This window comes from Channa argus, chromosome 1, assembly GCF_033026475.1.
Source record: "Channa argus isolate prfri chromosome 1, Channa argus male v1.0, whole genome shotgun sequence".
Taxonomy (NCBI): Eukaryota; Metazoa; Chordata; class Actinopteri; order Anabantiformes; family Channidae; genus Channa; species Channa argus.
The window spans coordinates 37,231,249-37,252,172 of record NC_090197.1 but is presented as its reverse complement, the minus strand read 5'-3'; the positions used below and the strand labels follow the sequence as shown (position 1 = coordinate 37,252,172).

The following is a 20,924-nucleotide window of genomic DNA, read 5'->3' as shown; positions in this document are numbered from 1 at the left end:
ATTTTGTGATGCTATAGAAGAAACAATAACTATCACGAAGACAAAACAACATAAACCTACAAGGCATAAAATTTAAAAAACATTTATTGTCAGAGCAAACCATTCTGATATAAATGCACATTTGTACATACATTAATGTGAATAAACAAACTTTTGCGTTTGCATTCAATGTTGCCAAACTATTGCACACTTTAGTTTTGGAAAAGCAAATAACACATTTGAGCTTATAATACCTTGCCAGTCACCATTCACTTCACTCCTCTTTACATACAGCATTGTTGGTGTAATAGACCATCATTAAAAAATGAAACTAATTACCTCTTTGTAAACCCTGATGTGTAGAGGTTATGGGATCATATCATCTGTGAAATGTTTTAGTTAGCAGAAAAATCTGAATGACGTTTGGTACAAACAACAACAAATCCAACACAGAGGACATTCCACATTATCAAGAACATCTTCTAAATTTACAACTCTTTTTTAACTAAAATGTATAATTCAAAACCTTTTATGGAAATGTTAGAAAAAAAAACTTGATTTTAAAGGCGCCAGAGGTGAAATTAGTTTTGAAACTGTAATTCAGAAAAGGACAGTATTGCCTGAGGATGTACTTGTTTATAACGGTGTCTATATAGCTGTTTCTTAGGAGACATTGTCAAGTCTCCCCAGAAAGTGGCTTAGATGTCCAGCAAGGTGCAGACTGCAAAGGCTTGGTTTTGTTATGGGTAATTTCATTGTCCTGAATTTGAACCTGCGTCATCACTTCCTGTTTGCGTGGTCAGCTGTTGTAGGAGCTCAGTGTAAAGTTTGATTCTGCTGAGGAGAGGTGTGCTTTTCTCAGCTCGCAACAGCTTGGAGTACACATTCTTGAAGGTTTTCAATAGCTCTTCATCCTTTTTGCTGTAATAGACACAAAGACCTTGCATGGGCACTGTGGCAGGTTAAAGAATACAATAAGCTACACGTTCAGTAAGGGTTTACTCACCTCGGTTTCCGTTTTGTTGTCGTCATCAGTTTGATGATCTGCAACAGCAGAAAGGAAAAACTTGGCTCAAACACACCAATTAATGTCATCACTTCCTCAAGGTTCAGTCCTGATGGGGGACCAGTGGCCACGTCAGAAGACTTAGGTGATTCAGGATGCTCTGGTTCATTCAACTACAGGATGAGAAGTAAAAGGAAACGATGTTGCAAGTTGCTCAACAAAGAGCAGTTGAACAAAGAGTTGTAAAAATTCCTCTCTGCTCACCTCTACTGGCTCCTCCTCCAGCTCTTTATGGATCAGTTGGAAGGCATAGCGCGTGTCTGTCATGATCTCGAGGGCTCCGGTCAGGCTCTTCAGCTTAGCCACGCTGCTGCTCTGACCTTAGAAAACACAATATGAAACATTACTGTAAGAAGCTGTGGACAGAAACGCCATCATTCTTTCACTTATTACAAAAGATCAAGTATGATGTTCATCCCGATGAACCGCTACTCACCCGCCATGGTAAACTCTGCAAAGGCCACTCTCTCCAGAAGCGTGCGGAGCAGCTCACAGGGTGCATCTTTGAGGCTGTGGAATAAAGAGACAGCCTTGCTGTAGTGAAGCTCTGCCAGGCTCCGATGCTGCTTCCTCAAGTGCTCATCCCCCACCTGTCACACAATTAGATTTAGAGACACAGGTATGTCGTTTGTTACAACGCTGCTGTAAAGAGCTCTGCTGTATTCTAGTTTTTCTCTTTAAAGAATACTATTTTTTAGCATAAGTAAAAATATAAAGTCAGACTAACACTTTTCACAAATTATTCACACTCAGAGAGAAGGAAAAAAGTATAATATTGTATAATTTCAAACCTGGTTGCGGAAGCAGCTGTGGTACATTGAGGCCAAGCGGTGGTGGATCGTGGCGGCTCTGTACTGGTAAAGTGGCTGACGAGCTGATTCAGTCTGAAGGTCACAGTATTTTAGAGACTTCATCATTGCTTCAGTTACTTCCCGCTCAATCTGGGAAAAAATAAATACATAAGTGTAGGTATTTAAAGTTTGATCATCAGTGGTGTGCGTCAGTATTCCAACCAACCTGCTCTTGGGCCTTCCTGGACAGAGGAGCATAGTCCTGCAGAAGTGTAGCCAGGGTGAAATAAGTAGTGGACAGCTCCCAGTTTACACTGTCCCACACCGCTGGGTGGTTGTCTCGGCTTGCCAGTGACTTCATAGCCCGCAAGTAATAATCGATGGCCTGAAGCAAAAAGTCGATAATAAATTTGTAAATTAAGACCATAAAAGGTACCAATATGGACAAAAGGACAGTTCAACAAGACTGCAAAGGTTCATACTGTTTTCTGTTGTTCCAGTGTAAATGCAGAATTTAAGACATAAAGGGTTTTTATGTGGCACCTTGTTGTAGTAGAGGGCCTCTTCAGGGGAGAACTCCCCTCTGCACTGGTCAGCAGAGATGGCACAGTGGGCCTGAGCACAGATTCTCATCAGCCGGCCAGTGTTGCACAGCAACAACGCTGTGTTGGTTCTGTCTGTGATGGCCTCAAAGTCCTTCATGCCTTTCTCAAAGAAAGCAAAACTCTTTTTCCACATCTCCTGCTCTGCTGTGGACACTGACTTCTTTACTGGGGGAATGAATAAAAAGCAGGCAAGAACAGTGATATAACATCAGAGCAGTAATCATTTTAGTTCAATTTGGATACATATTTTTTATGGCTTCAATGTTTTTTTTTTTGTTTTTTTTTTACAGATGTACTGACACTCTCTGACACGAGTCTCCATGTGCAAAGTTTTAATGCTGTAAAGAAAATGATCAACTGCACATATTTAGAAAGCTGCATCTCTAACTTAAAAATAACTGTCAATGTAGTGTGTTCTGTAAATTATAATTACTACAGGTGTTCTCCCACAAACCTTCGTTCTCAGTCTGCATGGCTGCAGCCTGATTCATATAGTAGACTCCCATCTCATTGCGGATGTTACCCAGCCTTTTGCGCACCTGAGCCAGCTGATCTGAGGCTTGATCTTTCAAAGCCTCTGAGACAAGCAGTTCATATGCTGCCTCATAGCATTTACTGCTAACAAACAGCTGGTATTCTGGGTCCATCGCCAAGTCTGTTGCCATACTGAAAGCTAGAGGATGGAGAGTAAACCGATGTACAAAAGCACTTTAAATAAGTTAATCTTGTTTGGAATGTTATTAATGAAACTAACACCTTCTAATTTATTACATCAGGCATGAAAGGCAGCCATAAAGTTATTAGTCACTGACCCTGGCAGCTGCTCTCTCTGTGCAGGCTGTGCAGAATCTCCTGGTCATCTTTAGTTTGGTAGCTGTATTCCTCCAGGTAAGCTGCTCTGTTGCTGGCATTCTGGGCTAACATTAGCTGAATGTCCCCACACAGAGACAGACACTGGCTGTGAAATTGCAGCACCTGTGGGTGCAGTGTACCGCTCACTGAGCAATAGGCATCTGGGGGAAACAGAAGGAGAGAGGAGGGGAAAGCAAATGTGTCGTATGTCGGCCCAAAATGTGAGAATAACTGTAATTAGTACTGAGATTAAACGAAAAATCTCTCAACGAGTAACATTGTTCCAGCCACTGTATTTATTTTGATTTTCAGATAACTCAATATAGAGTAAACAGTGAGTGCGCAGAGGATGTTTAATGAAGATTTTAAACATTTTCAGGCAATTACCTGGCATACTTTTAAAAAATGGTTAAAAACAAAACTACTACTTTGCCTTTTTATTTGATTACAAAAGCACAGAGCAACATTGCAGCCAGAGGTATGAAAGAGGGAGCAATTGTCTGGTGAGTTAAATATTCTTACCGTAGCACTGCAGAGAAAGCTTAATGTAGCGCAAAGCTCGCCCGTACTTCAACAAGTTCATGGCTGCATCAGACAGGACATAGTAGGCCTTGGAGGCTTTAAGGAAGAGATGCATCTTCATGCGGTGCTGCCATGAGCCAGGGATCATCCCAGAGCGTGTCGGGTGCTTCTGGTCGGCCTGCACGGTCCCCGCTGGTTATGAGGACCAAAAGAAAAGGACACAGGCAAGTTAATAATATAAAAAAAGGGTCCTGGTGCTCGAGTCATCGTGTAACCAAACAGATATGACTCTCAGTTAATGCCATAATGCTAACATTTGATAATATACCCTTTCAAATTAAGAGTAGACTAACCTCTTTCGGGAAGAAGAGATATGCCTTTCTCGGCAGCACAGGCTCCCTTTGCACTTCTGTCTTCATATTGAAGAGGAATAGGTATATTAGGGTCTGCAGCTGGGAGATCACTCTCCTTTTTAATGCTGCCGTCCACTGCCTTGAGTCCCTGCACATAGTGTATTGCAGCAATTATTATTACCATAGATAATAGTCTTCTTAGGACACAACATATTAGTATATTTATTATATCTTCACATTAGCATTGTACAAACAGCATATAGAGGCTCACCTTTAGTACATAGCTCAGGACAAGTCTGCATCTCTCTTCCTTGTCTTGAGAAACAGGAAAAGCACAACTTGGCTGCAGAGATTAAAAAAGGAAAATTATTTTTCAGTCATATACACAAAATGTTTATCAGTATACTCCACTTCTCCTCCTTGGGTCAGTGAAGAGGAGATGGTGGTGGGGGAAAAAAAAAACGTACTCTAATCTGGTGAGTGGATTTGTATTTCTCTGGAACTGACAGCTCTCCGACAGAGCAAATCACAGCCACAGCTTTACTATCATCCTGTGGATTGCAGCAGTTTGTGTAGGATTCATCACTGTCCTCTATCAGATCCTCCTCTTCCTCCTCTCTGTCTTCGTCGCTGTAGCTGTCCTCTGAGCCCCCAGCCCTGAGCAACTCCTCTCCATCTTCTTCAAGAGGCTCGTCGAGCTGGAATAGCTCTGACAGTATGTAGTGCGCTGAGGCAATGATCTGAACAGACGGGGGGTGAAACAGATTGCGACTGGAGTCAAGTTCAATCAAATCTAAAATATGGGATTTTCAGCTTTAAGTACTATTGCTTTTTAATTTCTTCATTGCAGACACAAATATACTACTTTAAGTTTTAAGACGTAATGCAAATGCACCATTCACAAATCTTTACCTTCAAGACACAGGGAATGTGTTGTGAATTGTGAAGCTAATGCTTGAAAAATCCAGCTAAAAAATATTGACCATCACCACCTCCTGCTCCTCTTGTTTCATATTTCTCTGTCATTGTGACAGTATTTCTTCCTACCTGGGGATGCCTCTCCTGATCCAGAAGTTTGATGCAGTTTAAAAGCAGGGTTCTGATTGTGCCATAATGCTTTCTGTTTTGTCTTGCCTTCAGCATCAAGTTGCTTGCCACTCTGTGACACAAAATAGAAAAACCTTTAAGGAGAATGACTAAATCTGGCCTTTATAGATCTGATTAAGTGAACCAAAAAGATAAATAAAATATGTATCATCTATAAAACGTCTATACCCTTTTCTGCCCCTTATATGCAGTTCCCACATTTTATTGATTTTTCTTGTCTTCAAAACCTAGAGGAATCTTTAATCAAATTTCTGTCCTTCAAAGACACTCACTTGTAAAGTAACACAGCAACAGGAAGAGTGAAGGGATTTTGACATTTCTCTTCTTCAGCTTCCTCACACAAAGTTGTAAGGTCATACAGCTTCACGATGTCGCTCCCACTAGCTACAGATTCAATAAACAACAGAAAACTCAGACAAGCAGATTTAGATAAGTGTACGTACAAGACAGAGTTAACTGTAAAAAATCCTGTTCACTTATTTCCCACCTTTGAAAAGCCAGTAGGTGTGACCCTCTTTGGTGCAGTTGGACTTGAGGAAAGAGAGAATATTCTGAGCGATGTCTTTCACCACCCTTGTAGAGAAAGTGGAGTTTTCCAGATGAGGAATGTCCTCTGTTTTTATCATCTCGTATTTCTGTGCAAAAAACAAAACAAAACAAAAACATTTCAGCTTTTCAGCTTGAAGGCTAAAAGTGTTACTGTCATTAAAAGTAACTACTGCAGAAAATATGAATTGTGTTCCATCATGAAGATTAACTATTGCAATCTACAACAGGTAATATTAATACTTTACCTGTACAATGCCATTGACATGAAAACACATAACAAGTTCGGGAACATTGCACATCAGATTGTCGAGCCAGTAATCGATACCTGTCAGAATGTTGATTGGTTTATTGTTGTCCCTGAAAAACACAGTGAGACAGTCTGATATCAGATAAAGCAAATTGTGAAACTTCATTGACGCTTCATTCCAGCACCTGAAATTAACCTTTCAGTTCAATATTTGAAATCTGATAAAATAAGTGACTTTGACCACTCATTTATGTTCTATGATATTATGAGCATAGATTAATTAGCATCTTTTGTAGCTAACACAAAACACCAAAAAAACAAATGTGAAATACAATTAAAAGACAAGATTACATTTTTACTCAAATAGAAAATTGAATCAAAGCTCCAACCTGAGTTTAAGACTGACAGCAGGATAGCGACCACCTCCAAAAATAGGCATATTGGATCCAACCAACATGTGAATATCCTCAAATGTCCACATGATGTTTCGCACGAAGTCATTTTTTAAGCCCTATCAGACAAGTGTCAAGTCAAAATGTATTTGATGTGTGTGTGTCTATATATATATATATAGACACAAGCTAGCAAATGTACCATTATATCAACGTACAAGATTGGATTACCTGACTGTTCTCGCCTTCGTCGAAGAGAGTGAGGAGATTTTGCTCTTGAACATTCTGAACAGATGTCACTTGGCCCAAAGCAAACTTGCTGTCCATAGAAACACTTTCCTGTACATTTAATAATGGCTTTATTATTAGTGCAAGTAATGCAAACCAAGCCACCCCTCCCCACAGATGTTAACATCCTGCAGGAGGCAGTATAATCTAAAGTCATTGGTTACTTATTTTCTAATGCATTTCATCTCACAAAATACTAACTGCGATCAAAGGCTACATGTATGGCACAAAGGAGTGATTCCTAATCTCGGAAATATTTGCATTTCTAAAGAGGAAGTCAGCAGACACCTAAATTTTAGCATAACAATAGTGCCATTATCCATAAACTTTACTGATATTTCTTCGATATATGTATATACACATATATATATATATATATATATTTTTTTAATACCTCTTTAGGAGCATCTGATTCTTCAGCTTCAGGCGGTGTGCTGGTAAAGGTGGTAGGCCACGAAGAGCTAAACTCGTCTGCTCCATTTTCCTCCTCTCCTTCGTTCAGGTTGTTTGGTACAGGCTCTGCAGCACTACTGCCATTTATACTACAAAAACACAGGGCTGAAGTTGACATGACACTGCTAGACAATGAACTGCGACCTAACTCTACTACTCATGTTTTTGTATAATGCAAGTAACACAAAGTATTCACCTGTAGTAGAGAAACTTTGACAGGATGGCTTTCTGATACCAGTGCTCTTTACTCTTCTTTTTCCTCTGCCATTTCTGATCTATTAGCCGCTGGTAAAACTCTTTCAGCCATGTCCAATCTCCAGTCTACAGAGAACACATAGCAGGAAGTACACAATCACCTATATAACATGCTTCAACATTGCTGTCTTAAAAAAAGTAAATGACACCACAAAATTACAAAGTTACAAATCTATTATGGATTTTTAAGCAAATGCCCCTGCTGTACCTGAGAAGACCTCATGAAGAGCTCTTGAATGTCCAGCTCATCCAACAGCAGGGTCCTGCCCACACGATGAACAGCCATACTCACATGGGACTTGCTGTAGGGAATTTTCAAAAGCTTCTTGATGTTCTAAATATGACAAAAAACAAGGTTAAAATCAGCTGCATGTGCATATTTCAAAAACAAAGACAGACATGTTAGCTTTACAGCAGCTCTTCATACCTCAGAGTCTGACACCACATCAACATCATCCCCAATGCAATCAATGAAGTCATAGGCCATCCCAAAACTGCAAAAGAAGAAACTTGATGACTCCAGTGCAGATGGTGATATTCATTAAGCTCAGACTCATTCACAATTAACTAATATTTACCTGCCAATAAGAGAGGCTGATCAGTATTTGTTATTTATCCACGGATAAGAATATGTTTTTCATTAATAGTGTCCACAAAATTTTTTATTTAACTATTAAATATAGATTTATTTTTTGTAGCATCAATAGGGGGCCTGGCGGCTCAGTGGTAGAGCATTGGGTTGGGATGCAGAAGACTGCATGATCGAATCCCATCCCACCAGGTGTGGCCCCACCCAGCCACCAAGGGCAACCCTGGTGCCGGTCCCAAGCCCGGATTAAAATTAAAATGGGAGTCGCGGCAGGAAGGTCATCCGGGGTAAAAACACATGCCAAATCAACATGCGGAAGATGTTCCGCTGTGGCGTCCCCTGAAGGGACAAGCCCGAAAGCTGTTGAACTTTTAAAGAAAAACAAAGTAGAAGGCACCGAGTACATTACATACTGTCCATGTTATGCACAGACTAGTGCATACTAATTAGCAATACCAATGACAGGCAATCTCCCCAATAAAGCAAAGACTAGAACAGGCCGCTTTCAGCCTCTAATAAACACTTGTACTCAACAATAAATCACACCTTTAAAAGGTCGTTTTAATAATTAAAACTGTTGGACATTAAAATTCATGACACCTTACCTAGAAAAAGGCTTGCACTTGCTGCTGGACCCCAATATAGTGGTGCCAGCGCTGCCTAGTTGGGGGTTTTCTCTCAGCCAGTTTGCAGGTGGCAGCTTCAGGTCTGTCTTCTCTTGCAGCAGGGCATAGCTAGTGGGAGGTGGGGCAGCTGAGTACTTGACCACTGCACGGCTCTTTATTTCACTGCTGCCTGTGCATACTGCTGAGTCCTGCCAAAATATGAGATTAGAGCATTATATGAAAATCTAGTAAGGTCGAGCAGAAAGGACTGAGCCAAAGGACACAATCCAACTACACATTTTGCACCAGATTGGCTGGTGAACAATTCTCATTGTTTTTCAAGTATTTTAAGCAGTTATAAGGACAGGCACTTTACAAATCCTTAAACTATAACTTAGTGAGTAATAGTACGTCAATTATGCTATTAACCATATTCTTAAATCTAGAGCCAGTCTAGCATTGTCTCTTCTCTGCTTAGCCTTGTTACTCACCTGATTGCTGTTATCCCCTGTGCAGGTAGAACCACTAGTTTCCTCTCTCCCATTTTCCAAGGGGATCCCTGGCTCTTTGTCCCCTGGGGATCCGCTCATAATGGACGCACGACCGTCCAATCCAGCTAACATTGGCGACTTTCTAATAATACGACAACCCCTCCATAATATGGATAATCACGTACACGTTTTACATCAAACTCTGGCCCGCAACATAATAAACAAGGGATGTCACTGCCCTTAACGGTATGTCTATAAAGTTAATGTCTTCAGCTTGCTAAGTTAGCCAGGCAGGCTAGTTTCTCGGTGATCAAAGGTGACTAGCAGAACTGTAGCTAAATAGTACTGAATTACGGATAAACTATGCTATAGGTGGTGTGTTAACCTTGGTTCAAGTGTAGCCCTCACTATACCGTTAACATGAACACACCGCTTCACTTTCCATCAATCTGTTGTTGACAGAGAACGCGAGAGTGCCAGCAGCAAGCAGAAAGTACTTCCTGTTTCACGGCAAGAAAAAAAGTCAAAACCTCATCTGTTTTCTTTCGACGATCGCTATTACTCCGCAAAAATTTATATTACCCGTAGTACATGGATTTTCGCGTGATTGTTTGTAACTTATTAAATGGGTTATGTCTCGGAGCTACAGCGACTTTCAGCTACAGCGACTTGGTGAGGAAAATATAAACCGGAAGTACTTTCAGTGAGTCCTGTTTCTAGAAAAGTTTGGAACCTTCTCTTCTGTTGTACTTACCGGTTGTGGTCTGATTACTCAAATTAACTGTTTATTTAATAGATAAATGTTTAAATGCTTTTGTAATTTTTTTAAAGATATTTATATTACATGTGTGTCATCTCTCTCTCTCTTCCTCTCTCTCTTTATATAAATATTTTAAATGTATTTTTTTTTAAATATAAAATCAATACAGCTTTTTAATCCATAAGATGGAGTAAAGAAGTAGCCTAAAACTTTCCTCCGAGAGTGAGAAAGTACTACAGCTGAAGTAATGGAAATATGTTAATAATATACATAATATACCTCAAAACTGTACCTTACCGTTTTAAGCACTAGAGTTACAGTATTACGGGATTGGGATTCTTATAGTTGTCAGTTGTACTTAAATTTTCTACTTCAAAGTTAGGCAAATTTCTATTTTATATCTCGGATATTGTTTCATCCTTAAAATGTATAGTCATATGTGATAATAAATAAAAGAAATAAATGTAACAATATATTGTAATATATTATTGTATATTTTTTTATTTACATTCAAAATAAATGTACAATATGAATTCAATTATATTTTATATTTTAATATATTTGAAAGTAAAAATATTGTGAAGTTGTTCAAAATTAAGCATTAAATTATATTTTATTTACGTAGACGCATCCATCTAAATGCTAAATCCTCTTAACCATGAGCAGGATAAAAACAAATTTATTTACTTTTTATTTGTGGACTACAAAATACTGGCCTGTAGCTTATACATTATTACATATTAAGTTGTTCAGGCAGGAGACGGGATCATGGTCAGACGTTATATCCAGCAGGGGAATGTCAGACAGCTGACTGAACAGGGAGGAGCTAGGAAACTTCACTGCGAGCAGCTAATTCATGCGTTAAAGTTTTTATTCAACCAGTTCCTCCCCGGCCTCGCCAGAATCGGGCCCGTGAGCCAAACCGGTTTATTTCAATGGCGAGCTGGAGGAATCACGTGCGTGCTCGAATGGACCAGAGGGACCGAACTGAGAAACTCCCTTTTGTTGGCGTCTTCACAAGCTGTAAGATGGAATATTCGCCTATTTCACATTTGGGCACTGATTATGTTTTCAGTGTTTCAGCCGGTCTGTTTTCTTTTAGTGTGTCAGCTGGGCGAACGCTTTGAAATCCGCAAACAGATAATTGAAGATGTTCAGTCCAAAAGGTTAGCAAAGCGGATTTTTTTCTCTTCCAGTATCCTTCTGTTTATTCGGATGTCCCACATGTTATTTAACATCAGTATACTGCTTTTCAATTTGCCTTAGTTTAGAATGGGGTGGAGTGGAAGTTGGGAAAAACTGCAGACTCCTCCAACTGCAGCTGAAAGAGAGTGAACACCTGGCTGAAAAGGTGGGTTTATAAGGAACACTGCTATAATGAAACACCACAGCATCGGATGTTTCAGCACAAACATTAATGTAATGTGAGTGTAAATCCAAGGCATACATCTGAAAACTTAAAGATGTAGCTTTATGATCAAGTTTGGAAATTAGGCTCTAAGGGGACATAAATGACCTTTTAAACCCCCAAGTTCTATCAGTCCATCCATCTATCCACCCTTCCACTCACCATTATGCCACTTCATCCTGTGCTCTTCATCTCCCCAGCTGTCTCAGACTGTCTCTGACCTGACTGCTGTCCTGTACGTGAAAGAGGCTGAAGTGCAGTACTGGCAGTCACGGTGAATTGATCATACATGAGATGAATAAACATTGGGATGGGGTTCACATGTAGGCCTTTAATGTTTAAGTCACAATGGCTGGATTTATGTGTATGTATAGTGTCATGGCAGTTTAGGGTTGGGTCTGGCAATACTTTTTAAGGAGTAAATCCTATGAAAAATACCAGCTTAAAAGTCAACCGGAGAGTACAACTTTGGGAGGTTTATACCCATAATGTTATAGGCCGGGAACTGTTTTGACTCCGGTAATAAATTTTTTATAGTTAGTCAGCTTTAAAAGTTAATGTGTATTAGTTTGTGTGGGCTTGTGTAACAGTTTGTATCTTTACTGAAATGACATAACTACAGAGAAAATTAGTTAAATAGCCCAAAATCAGCCATTGTGAATGATGAAGACAACTCAGAGAAAATTATTTTGACTCCTTCCAAGAGCCTGATTGGAGCAAGTTCTAGTATGTGACTGACAAGACACGCAAATGTGGGTTACATGTGGGGCTTAGCCATACGTAACAAATAATTCTTTGTTTGGTTGTTTTAGTGTGTCTCAGTATCGTCAAGAGGCACTTACTCTAGCTAAGAGCAGTAACACCCTGAAGGCAACTCTTTCTGAATTGGAGCTCACCATGGAGTTTCAATCTAAAGAGCTGGCAGCCCTACATCTGGAGCAGAAAAAACTAAGGGAAGAGTTGGCTCAGGCTTGCAGAGAGAAAGAAGAACTTTTGCAACGATGTATGGAGGAGAAGAGAAAAGAGGCAGATAGGTTAAATAAGTACAACGACATACAAGAAAGGTAAGTATATTGTGATTTCTGTGTGACTAGAATAATGAGTAAAAATGAGTAAACTAGAATTTACTCATTTTCTTTATGACTACAGAACCACAGTTTTGGAGATTTTATTATGTCAGTGATTGCTGCATTTCACCAGGTGGCAACGTCTGGCCAAACAGCTGGAAAAGCACCTCCGCCGAGAAATGAAAAAAGAACATGTTCCCATAGTGAGGAGTGATACAACAGAAACACCATCAGTCATTCAGGGCATGAAAAAAAACATGAATTCATAATCAAGTAGGTGCAAATTAAATAGCTGTCTCCTAATTTCTATCATCCCTTCACCTCAGTGCTACACAGACTTAATTTAAGAAGGTCTGCTATCAACAATGGCACGTCACTGTAATACAGTATGTTAAATAGTTAACATTATTACTTGTTCATAAGTAAACATCATTTAACTGTTGCAGGCGGTTAAAGTGGAGTTAGTTGTTAACTGTTTTATATCAGGATGCAAATAACATTTCCAGTATCTGCAAAAAATAAAATAAAAATAATAGGTTAATCAATTTTATCTCTGAATTGAATGTAAGCTAAAACATGCCTTTTTTTTCTACATGCTCATTTTATCCTCAGAGATCAGGACAACAACACAACAATTGCGTCTCACCTGTGGCAAACGTCTAAACATTCCCATGGTAACCTGTAAACGACACCTCGCTGTGCATTTCTTTACCCCTTTAAAATTCATCCACTGGAAGTGAGGAACTTATGAAACAACCTCTGCTCGTGTAGTTTGAATCATTTAAATTGCAGGAGTTGGTGTTTTTGCTAAGCCAGAGCTTGGAGGTAATGACTGTTCCAATATTTAGCTGTTTATTTTCTAAGAAAATCATGTCAGTCGATTTTACTTCCTTGCTCAAAAAGCGTTTCTGAAAAAGAAATTAATAACCTTGATCAATTTTAAATAACATTCCTCTTAAAACAACGTTGTATATATTTATGTATGTCTGTTCTTTATCAGATGTTTCTGCTAATCAAAATAAAGTTTCCTTTTGTGTTAATTGTCTTTACATGCATCCACCAGAGAAAACATTCCTGATGTTTAGTTTCAAAAACTTGCTACGAGTGAACAAATCACATTTTGCGCACCTAAATACGAAATTAATTACAACTTGTTATTTAATTTAATCAACAGTATTATGTGTTCATTATGATTTTTTTTGTTTGTTTTTTACTCAGAATTGTAGTTTCATGTCGCCATGGCAAATTGACCTCAGATTTCAAGCTGTTTGCTGCATGTTTCCATAGTTACTAGCGTTTGCATTTTTTGTTAAGTTGGACACTGTGTGTTTGTGTATGTATGTATGAAATCGTTTAGCGGACTCAACTCTGCAGTCGCTGTTAAAATGGTAAAAGGTGGAAAGAGATATTCTTCAATGTGCAACGATGGCAAATGGGTAAGGAATTCTTGATTTTTATCACATAATTACATTATGGCAACTCATGACATTCAGACCTGAAAGTGATTCGTTATCCGTATGTTTCTTTCCACTTTCCTCTCAGTTTGCTCATCCGGTTTCACCTAAAAATGAGACAAGGAACCGTGAGTTGTGTACAAGCACTGGCATCATGTTGACTCAGGTTCAGTCATCACTACCTCAGGCTTTGAACACTGAGCGCTACCCCAAATGGAAAACCGAGCAGGTGTGTATTGCGTTGTAAGAAAACCCCTCTTTGTTTTATGCCATTCCAAAGTATTCAGTTGTTTAACACTTCATATTATACACTGTCCTCCCGAAATAAGCTGGTTCTTCTCTTGGATGTTTTTGCAGAAATGCAGAGAGTATCCATTTTCAGAGCATGACAACAAGCATGCCTTTAAAAACGACGTCTCTGTCTTCAGTCATGTGAGTATAAGGAGAAATCCTGAGCGCTAATAAATGTTAAGATCTAGTATTACATTACAACTGCATCGTCATGTTGGCGCACCTCAGGATGTGGGACGCAGAAAGTGCCTCGATGAACGAAGGCAGCACAACTCCCACTTCTGCCTGTGCGACGGCGGAGGCGACCCGACCGCTGAAGAAGCGACGGAATACGTCACCGCCTACCAGAGTGACTTTCAGGTGAAGCCGGCGGTGAATGTTCCGAGCAGCACCAGGCGGTTCCCGCGCAACCACAAGCAAAAGTCTGCAGAGGCAGCTTTTGCACAGACAGGGGAGCGGTTTATGTGGTTTGGACGCCATGATTCTGGACACTTGGAGACGCCGCACATGCTGGCAGCTGTCAACTTGTCAGCAAACTCTGAGTCCTAAGATAGTCCCACTTCAATTTAGCACACTAGATGGCACTGTAGCGTACAGAGCATAGGACGGGGTCAGAATATCTGTCTGGAGTTTTAAGTTGTCAGTTAAACACTGAATTACAAACACTAGACTGCATTTGCTTTGAGAACACTTCAAGAAAAAAGGTTTTTCACAGCTTAGAATGAAACGTGTTCACAGTCCACTTTAATATCAGTGATTCCTACAATATGCTTGACTACACACTGTACTGATGATGCTATTTTGAGACATTAAAATGAGGTTATGATACTAAGATATTTCAAATTTTACTTAAATTGCCCCTTCGTGTTTGTAACATTTAAAAGGGCAAAGACGAATAACATTTTTATTTATTTTATTTTATTTTTTTTTTGTTATTGTCGTCTAAGAAAAAGAAATGCAACCACTAGGGGGCACAAGCCAGTGTCATCTCGTGCCAGTCCCAAGTCTGGATAAATGCAGAGGGTTGTGTCTGGAGGTGCACCCGACGTAAAACACATGTCATATTAAACATGTGAATCATGACTTTCACACCGAGAATCTGACTTCCGCGGCCCGGTTTGACCTACAGGGGCAACTGTTGGGCGACATGAAGTTAGTTGGTGTGAGAGAAGAGGCTGCAGAGGATAGGGTTAGATGGAGGCAGATGATTCGCTGTGGAGACCCCTGAAGGGAACAGCCAAAATGAAAATAAGTTTCATCTAAAAAAGAAGCACAGGAGGTAAAAAAAAATAAATGGCGGTTCCATTTCGTTCTTAGTTAAAATCATACACCTCATATGCATCTCAAGTGTTTTTTATGCTTCACATTTGTGAAGTATATATAATGCAACTTCATTGTATTGTTCAGTTAGGTGTTTTCTAGTAGCAAAGGCAAATGTACAGTACCATGGGACCACTATGCTCAAGCAAAGATTAGAAGACTGCTACAGGTCTGGTAAACGCTGCAACTCTGCATTATTTTTCATTTTTCAACTTGTATTTGTGAAATGCTGTTGATAACATATGCAAGGCATTTTGTGACAGTTCACAAATGTCGCGCTGAGCCAACGTTTTTCCACGTGTGGAGTACTGCATCTCCCCAGCGCATATTAACAATCAACTCTCCAATTAAACAATAAGGAGCATAGTGATGGTAGCGTTTGTATTTCCGCGTTTCACCAGCAGGGGGCAGCCAGTCTGCATGTGTGATCAGTGGTCCACTCGTTTCTTGTCCAGTTTCAAGTTGTGTGAGAAATGTTAAAATCAAAAGCCTGAGCGATGTGCATGGTCTGTGAGAAAATGTGGTGCTAAATAATTAGAAAATAATCCAGCTATTTTTGTATTCAATACATATCAACATAACGTGAAATTAATGCATGTGAGATAAATTACCCTTTATTAGAGATAGAATTCATAGGTTCGGGTTAGTGGATGTGAAAGAAATTAAGCTTGATTTAAGTCAAAGGCATTGTTCTGTACTATCCCCACACCCCCACCTTAGAGGATGAAAGGAATAGATATGTGTGTGTACTGCACATAGCGTGGGAAGCGTGGGAGAGAATGACAGAGAAACTGCTCAGAGAAAAGCATTTAAGTGAGGAGTATCCCCAACCACTCTCTCCAATAGATGATGTTTTCTCCAGAGTATGTTATGACCGGCTGCTTTCTTTCTTTAAGTACCCAAGGGGGAGATGGGCTTTTCTCCCAAGCTTCCTTTCAGCTGTGGTAATTAGTTGATGCACACACAGTGTTGACCTTGTAGGACTTTGTGTCACTTTTAAAAGGTGAATTAAACCTCTCAAATTTATATAATGAGACACGAAAGCTCTAAGACATCCATCTGGAGTTACAGCTCTTTGTGATGTTCTTTGAGATTGTCTCACACAATGCTGGAGGGGGGGGTGGAAAAGAGAGCCTGGATGCAGGTGCACCACTCACACTAAGCTGCAGGGCGAGGGGTTTGTAATGACACCTTGGGTAAAATAGAAGACAACAGGTGCACAGATGAAAATAAAAAGATACCAGCTCGTATGTTTGCCATGCAAATAAAACCGATGCCTACAGTAGCGAGGTGGTAAGAATTTCTGGTGGTCATACCTACTTTACCCTAAAATAGGTGCGGTGGTGTTGACAACAGGGGAAGACGTGTTTATTGCCAAAAAACATCTGTGCTTGTGTCTGACAGTTGGTTCTGTCTGGTGTCGACTGGTTGTCTGCCACTTCTGTCCCTGTGGGTGCAGTTTGCAGACTAGACTTCCCTTTGGACTCGCCACAACTTGAACAACTCCTCCGCACAGAAGCCACACTTCACAATCAGAAACTCTCATTAGCTCAGTCAGAATAGCAGCAAGGCTTTTAATACTGAAGTGGTGTGTCAATCATTAGTCAGAATGTGGTGGCGTTCACTGCGTGTGCCATGTTAGGCGAGATATGTGCATTATATCATGGAGAAAAACCGCAAGTGTATATGTAAATACAGTCGCTTGGTGGAATATCAAACCTCCCAAGGACAAAAGGCACATCTCAGTAAACAAGCATTCAACCACCAAAGCCATGCACTTCATGAATATTAAATCAGACACTTTGAATCCTACCTCTTTGGTGTTAGGAGGCCCCTGGATTCTTACCATTTGCTGTGATTTATTCGCAGGTGCATGTGTGTCTCTTTGATGTGTTGAGTTGAGAGGTTTTGCACCTGTTAGAGAAGAAAAAAGCTTTGAAAACAAGAGGTGGATTTGCCAGGCAGTCAAAATAACAGCAACAGAAGGAAGATTTGTGTTGCTATTGCTGGATTGTGGTGTGGGCTGCTGTGCTGTTTTGACATACTCTGTTGTGTGCACAGCAAAATCACTTTTAGTCAAACAAATAACTACCTTTTTTTTTTCCCCCCCCTCATGTCAGTTTTGGCATCTGTTTTGGCATTATGAAGTTGTGCATTTTGTCCATTACCTATTCATTAAAGACGGGACTTGAAAGGAGAGTTGCCATGGAGATGCTGCGCTTAAATCACATATCTCAATATTTTTTTCTGTTTATTCTTTTTCCAGTTATAGCTAACATTCAGTTTCCCCCATTTCTTTAATTTTTTTTTCCCTTCTCTTATATCACTTTAATAAGGTGTTGCCGCATAGCTTTTCTTCACGTATGACATTTTATCTTGTTCAAACATTCAGTGTCCTGTCCAAATAACCACTGAGAAGTAGAAAACCGCACACAGTGACTCCCTTGGCTGGGTTAAACTACCTAACTGCAAGTTTTCTTCCAATCTCCTGTCAGTCATTCTACTTTGCAGTACTTTCAACTCCCTGGCAGTGTCTTCTTTTTGATGCAGCCAGTTGGTTAGTGTCCCATGGCAGCCTAGTGCCTTGTTCCTGTAATGGTCAGGGGCCCTCGAGAGTGTGAGGGTGCTGATAAAGGTGGCTAGCTATCTTATTTCCACAGAGGACATGATAACATCCTGAGAACATTCCCATCACTCGAGGAGTTTGTTCAGCGAAGATAAGAGCTGCCTGCCCAACGCTCAGCTTAGAAGCTCTGTGGGTGTGTATTTGTGTGTCTTTGCACTGTATGTGAATGTTTGAATGCAGTAGTTTGGGGCTTATTAGCTGCGGTCCTGCTCAGACATGCCTCCCATGTTGCAGCTGTGAGGTCAGCTGGCCTTAGATCGTGGCATCGAGCAGTGCTGCAGAAACACCGTCTCAGAAGATCAGACCTATCCTTGTACTAAATCACATTCCTCCATGTATTTTTCAACCCTCCGACACACTTTGCATGCTAATTTGTGAGTAGGTGGTGAGTATAATTACATTAGGGTGGTTGTAAACAAAGCCGAGAGAACAAGAAAATAGTTTATACAACACTAGAGGAATTTATCACGCATAGTTTCTATAAAGAACATTGTATTTCACGTTGTGTAAATTGTGGCTGTTGTTAAATAGCAAAATACGCTAAATAAAAATAAGCTAAATAAAAAAAATTTTTTTCTCTTCTGTTTCAATCATTTGCCAGCCTGATCTTGTGTTTTTATATTTAGAGTAAGACACAATAAAGGAGAAGACCACAATGGACACTTCTCCATTCAGAAACACACTTGTTAGCTCAAACAGGCTCAATAGCCTGCTACATTTGTAAAGCATTACCAAGTATTTCATCACCACTTAAGAAGCGCCACGTCTTAGTTTCATGTGGCCTCATCTGTTATGACCTCAACATCACAGCATTTTAAATCTCATTAGGTAAAATGAATAAATCTATTCCAATTTACAGATCAGCAGCTGGACCACACACCACTTCTTTACACTGTCTCTAAGACAATTTAGCTTCATTGCTGTTTCCTTCCGTTTCTATTTTCTGTGCTCACTGTATAGAGACTGTATAGGTTTCTGCTCTCAGCTCCACTGTGTATCCTGCAATATCAAGAGTTTATGTTGTTAGCCTTAAAAACTACTTAAACGTCTCACATGAACATTCACAGTTTTCTATTTCCTGCTATAGCCGAAAGCTCAACACCCAGAGAGCTCACAACAAGTTTAATTAACAGTTTTCGCAGTTATTCTATAGACAAAGGGGTAAATCTGTCTCATTTGCATTCTATCGGAGGCACAGATATAAATAAGGCAACAAGTCATCTCGGTGTCTCTTAAAGGCTGTGTTAAAGGCCTTAATGTGGGAAAGTATAATTAGATGTCAGTGTGGTCAGAGTAGTTTGTGGCTTTGTTTGACTTATATTGTGGCGTGTCAAAAGCAATGTTAAAAGACATTGTGTTGCTAGAATGTATGCACAGCAGTGCGGAGGAGGTACATACTGTACAGTGACACACACTTAACAATCTGACATTATTATCAAATGTAAATTACACTCCCATGAGTTGCTCATTAGAATACCCTATATGCAAAGCATGTCATAATTTGTTACATTCTCAATTTAACATTTAGTTTATAATGACACAGTGTTCTGGTGGTAATGTTGATGTTAAATGAGCTGCACTGAAAAGATGTGAAAGAAAAAAACGTGTTATGTCACTGTGGGAGTAGTTGGGTTATTCATGGTAATTTATTCTGAATAGAAGCAGATTTTTTGATAGATTAACAGACTGAAGAATGGATTGATTGAATGGGTTAAAATATTCTCTGTTTATTTTTATATAAAGAGACTGTAAAGCAGAAGCCCTGAGTGTTATAGCAAGCATGTCTGACTAAGAAAAGGGGAATACTATGCATTAAGTTAATGTAAGCACGAGAGACTGATTCAAGGTTGCAGTGAAATATTCATTCAAATGAGGTAAAAGAGTGGAGCAGCATAAGAATAACTTGTCTTTAAAGATTAACATAACCCTTGGAGGTGTTATTGTATTCCCATAACCAAGTCAAGACTTCAGCAGGTGCAGTGCAGCTCTCCCTCTCTGTGAGTTACTGCGTTAAGTCCCTCAAATTTAGTAGCACAATCATGAGGCTCCCGTTCACTCTCTGGAGTAGAAGAATCGCTTTGCATTTTAAAAAGGTCAAACACTCAGATCTCTGCCAGGAGGAACTGAGGGAAGAAATAATGTCTCTCTGCAGAAATATGCAGTCGCACACTACTGATCCTCTCAAAAATCCACTGTACAGTGAACAGATTATAGGAGGGGTGTGTGTGTGTGTGTGTGTGTGTGTGTGTGTGTGTGTCGACTGTTATCCTCTAACAAATGCTGTATCAACAGTGTTCATAATATTACCTTAAATTAGTAACAATGTATTATCTACAGAGCTGTATTAATTTAGTAAATCTAGATAATCATGCTAGTGCCTGAATAATATATTAAAAAGTGGGACATACAGGACTGTAAATCGCATGTTTCTAATCTGTGTTTATTTTTATGATGCGCAGAGACAAATGATCCTTTATTTGTTTTATGTGAAAGGCACTTTACTAAATGACCTAATGTCAACTCAACAGAGGCTATGATTAATTAGAACAAACACGCTTCTCTTGGATTAAATATGTAACAATATAAGCATATTTATATAACTGTATATTCAAAACTATGCAAAGCAAGGGATGGTTCTGTCACGTGTGGTTAATGGTTTTAGGAACCCAACATATTTATGTTACATACTACATTACTAATAACATTTTACACCATTAAACAGTTTACTAAATATTAATTATTCAGAGATTGAAAACTTGTTTGGCTGTATTTACATGGCCTGCGGGGTGTCTTATATATTTGAAAAAAAAACCCCACAAATGTCTACATCTAGAATACGTTTAGATTAATAGAT

The 20,924-nt window shown here is 39.6% G+C and overlaps 3 protein-coding genes across 4 annotated transcripts; 2 read left to right on the top strand and 1 right to left on the bottom strand.

The window, feature by feature from the left end:
* Nucleotides 1-66: 66 nt before the first annotated feature.
* Nucleotides 67-9,876, bottom strand: edrf1 (erythroid differentiation regulatory factor 1). Its single transcript, XM_067517918.1, has 25 exons — nucleotides 9,145-9,876; nucleotides 8,654-8,862; nucleotides 7,887-7,953; nucleotides 7,668-7,793; nucleotides 7,401-7,525; nucleotides 7,146-7,293; nucleotides 6,695-6,802; nucleotides 6,461-6,582; nucleotides 6,070-6,181; nucleotides 5,763-5,910; nucleotides 5,548-5,659; nucleotides 5,216-5,327; nucleotides 4,636-4,908; nucleotides 4,440-4,511; nucleotides 4,169-4,316; nucleotides 3,816-4,007; nucleotides 3,254-3,454; nucleotides 2,896-3,114; nucleotides 2,380-2,606; nucleotides 2,063-2,221; nucleotides 1,837-1,986; nucleotides 1,482-1,635; nucleotides 1,250-1,365; nucleotides 986-1,158; nucleotides 67-900 (listed from the first exon to the last, which is right to left on the bottom strand). The coding sequence occupies exons 1-25, from the start codon at nucleotides 9,274-9,276 to the stop codon at nucleotides 732-734; spliced, it is 3,774 nt and encodes a 1,257-aa protein (XP_067374019.1). The 5' UTR covers nucleotides 9,277-9,876; the 3' UTR covers nucleotides 67-731.
* A 616-nt stretch (nucleotides 9,877-10,492) lies between these two features.
* On the top strand, nucleotides 10,493-13,133 carry si:ch1073-143l10.2 (uncharacterized protein LOC565165 homolog). Of its 2 annotated transcripts, XM_067517896.1 has the most exons (7): nucleotides 10,493-10,927; nucleotides 11,007-11,070; nucleotides 11,171-11,255; nucleotides 11,513-11,586; nucleotides 12,125-12,376; nucleotides 12,513-12,652; nucleotides 12,992-13,133. In XM_067517896.1, the coding sequence occupies exons 1-6, from the start codon at nucleotides 10,840-10,842 to the stop codon at nucleotides 12,646-12,648; spliced, it is 699 nt and encodes a 232-aa protein (XP_067373997.1). In that variant the 5' UTR covers nucleotides 10,493-10,839; the 3' UTR covers nucleotides 12,649-12,652; nucleotides 12,992-13,133. The 2 variants fall into 2 exon arrangements, with proteins under 2 accessions (XP_067373997.1, XP_067373987.1); XM_067517886.1 differs by having other exon boundaries at nucleotides 10,493-11,070.
* Nucleotides 13,134-13,680: 547 nt separating this feature from the next.
* On the top strand, nucleotides 13,681-17,261 carry tex36 (testis expressed 36). Its single transcript, XM_067517906.1, has 4 exons — nucleotides 13,681-13,815; nucleotides 13,922-14,062; nucleotides 14,191-14,265; nucleotides 14,353-17,261. The coding sequence occupies exons 1-4, from the start codon at nucleotides 13,723-13,725 to the stop codon at nucleotides 14,671-14,673; spliced, it is 630 nt and encodes a 209-aa protein (XP_067374007.1). The 5' UTR covers nucleotides 13,681-13,722; the 3' UTR covers nucleotides 14,674-17,261.
* Nucleotides 17,262-20,924: the final 3,663 nt, after the last annotated feature.

What these genes read in the sequence shown, in the direction of transcription:
- edrf1 (XM_067517918.1), bottom strand. Translation starts at nt 9,276, where the DNA reads ATGTTAGCTGGATTGGACGGTCGTGCGTCCATTATGAGCGGATCCCCA. An exon ending in ATGTCAATGGCATTGTACAG is followed by an intron (nt 5,911 to 6,069) that starts GTAAAGTATTAA and finishes TTTTTTGCACAG; the next exon opens with AAATACGAGATGATAAAAAC. An exon ending in TGCAGAGTTTACCATGGCGG is followed by an intron (nt 1,366 to 1,481) that starts GTGAGTAGCGGT and finishes GTGTTTTCTAAG; the next exon opens with GTCAGAGCAGCAGCGTGGCT.
- si:ch1073-143l10.2 (XM_067517886.1), top strand. Translation starts at nt 10,673, where the DNA reads ATGGTCAGACGTTATATCCAGCAGGGGAATGTCAGACAGCTGACTGAA. An exon ending in GAAGATGTTCAGTCCAAAAG is followed by an intron (nt 11,071 to 11,170) that starts GTTAGCAAAGCG and finishes AATTTGCCTTAG; the next exon opens with TTTAGAATGGGGTGGAGTGG. An exon ending in TACAACGACATACAAGAAAG is followed by an intron (nt 12,377 to 12,512) that starts GTAAGTATATTG and finishes GCATTTCACCAG; the next exon opens with GTGGCAACGTCTGGCCAAAC.
- tex36 (XM_067517906.1), top strand. Translation starts at nt 13,723, where the DNA reads ATGAAATCGTTTAGCGGACTCAACTCTGCAGTCGCTGTTAAAATGGTA. An exon ending in TGTGCAACGATGGCAAATGG is followed by an intron (nt 13,816 to 13,921) that starts GTAAGGAATTCT and finishes CTTTCCTCTCAG; the next exon opens with TTTGCTCATCCGGTTTCACC. An exon ending in CCAAATGGAAAACCGAGCAG is followed by an intron (nt 14,063 to 14,190) that starts GTGTGTATTGCG and finishes ATGTTTTTGCAG; the next exon opens with AAATGCAGAGAGTATCCATT.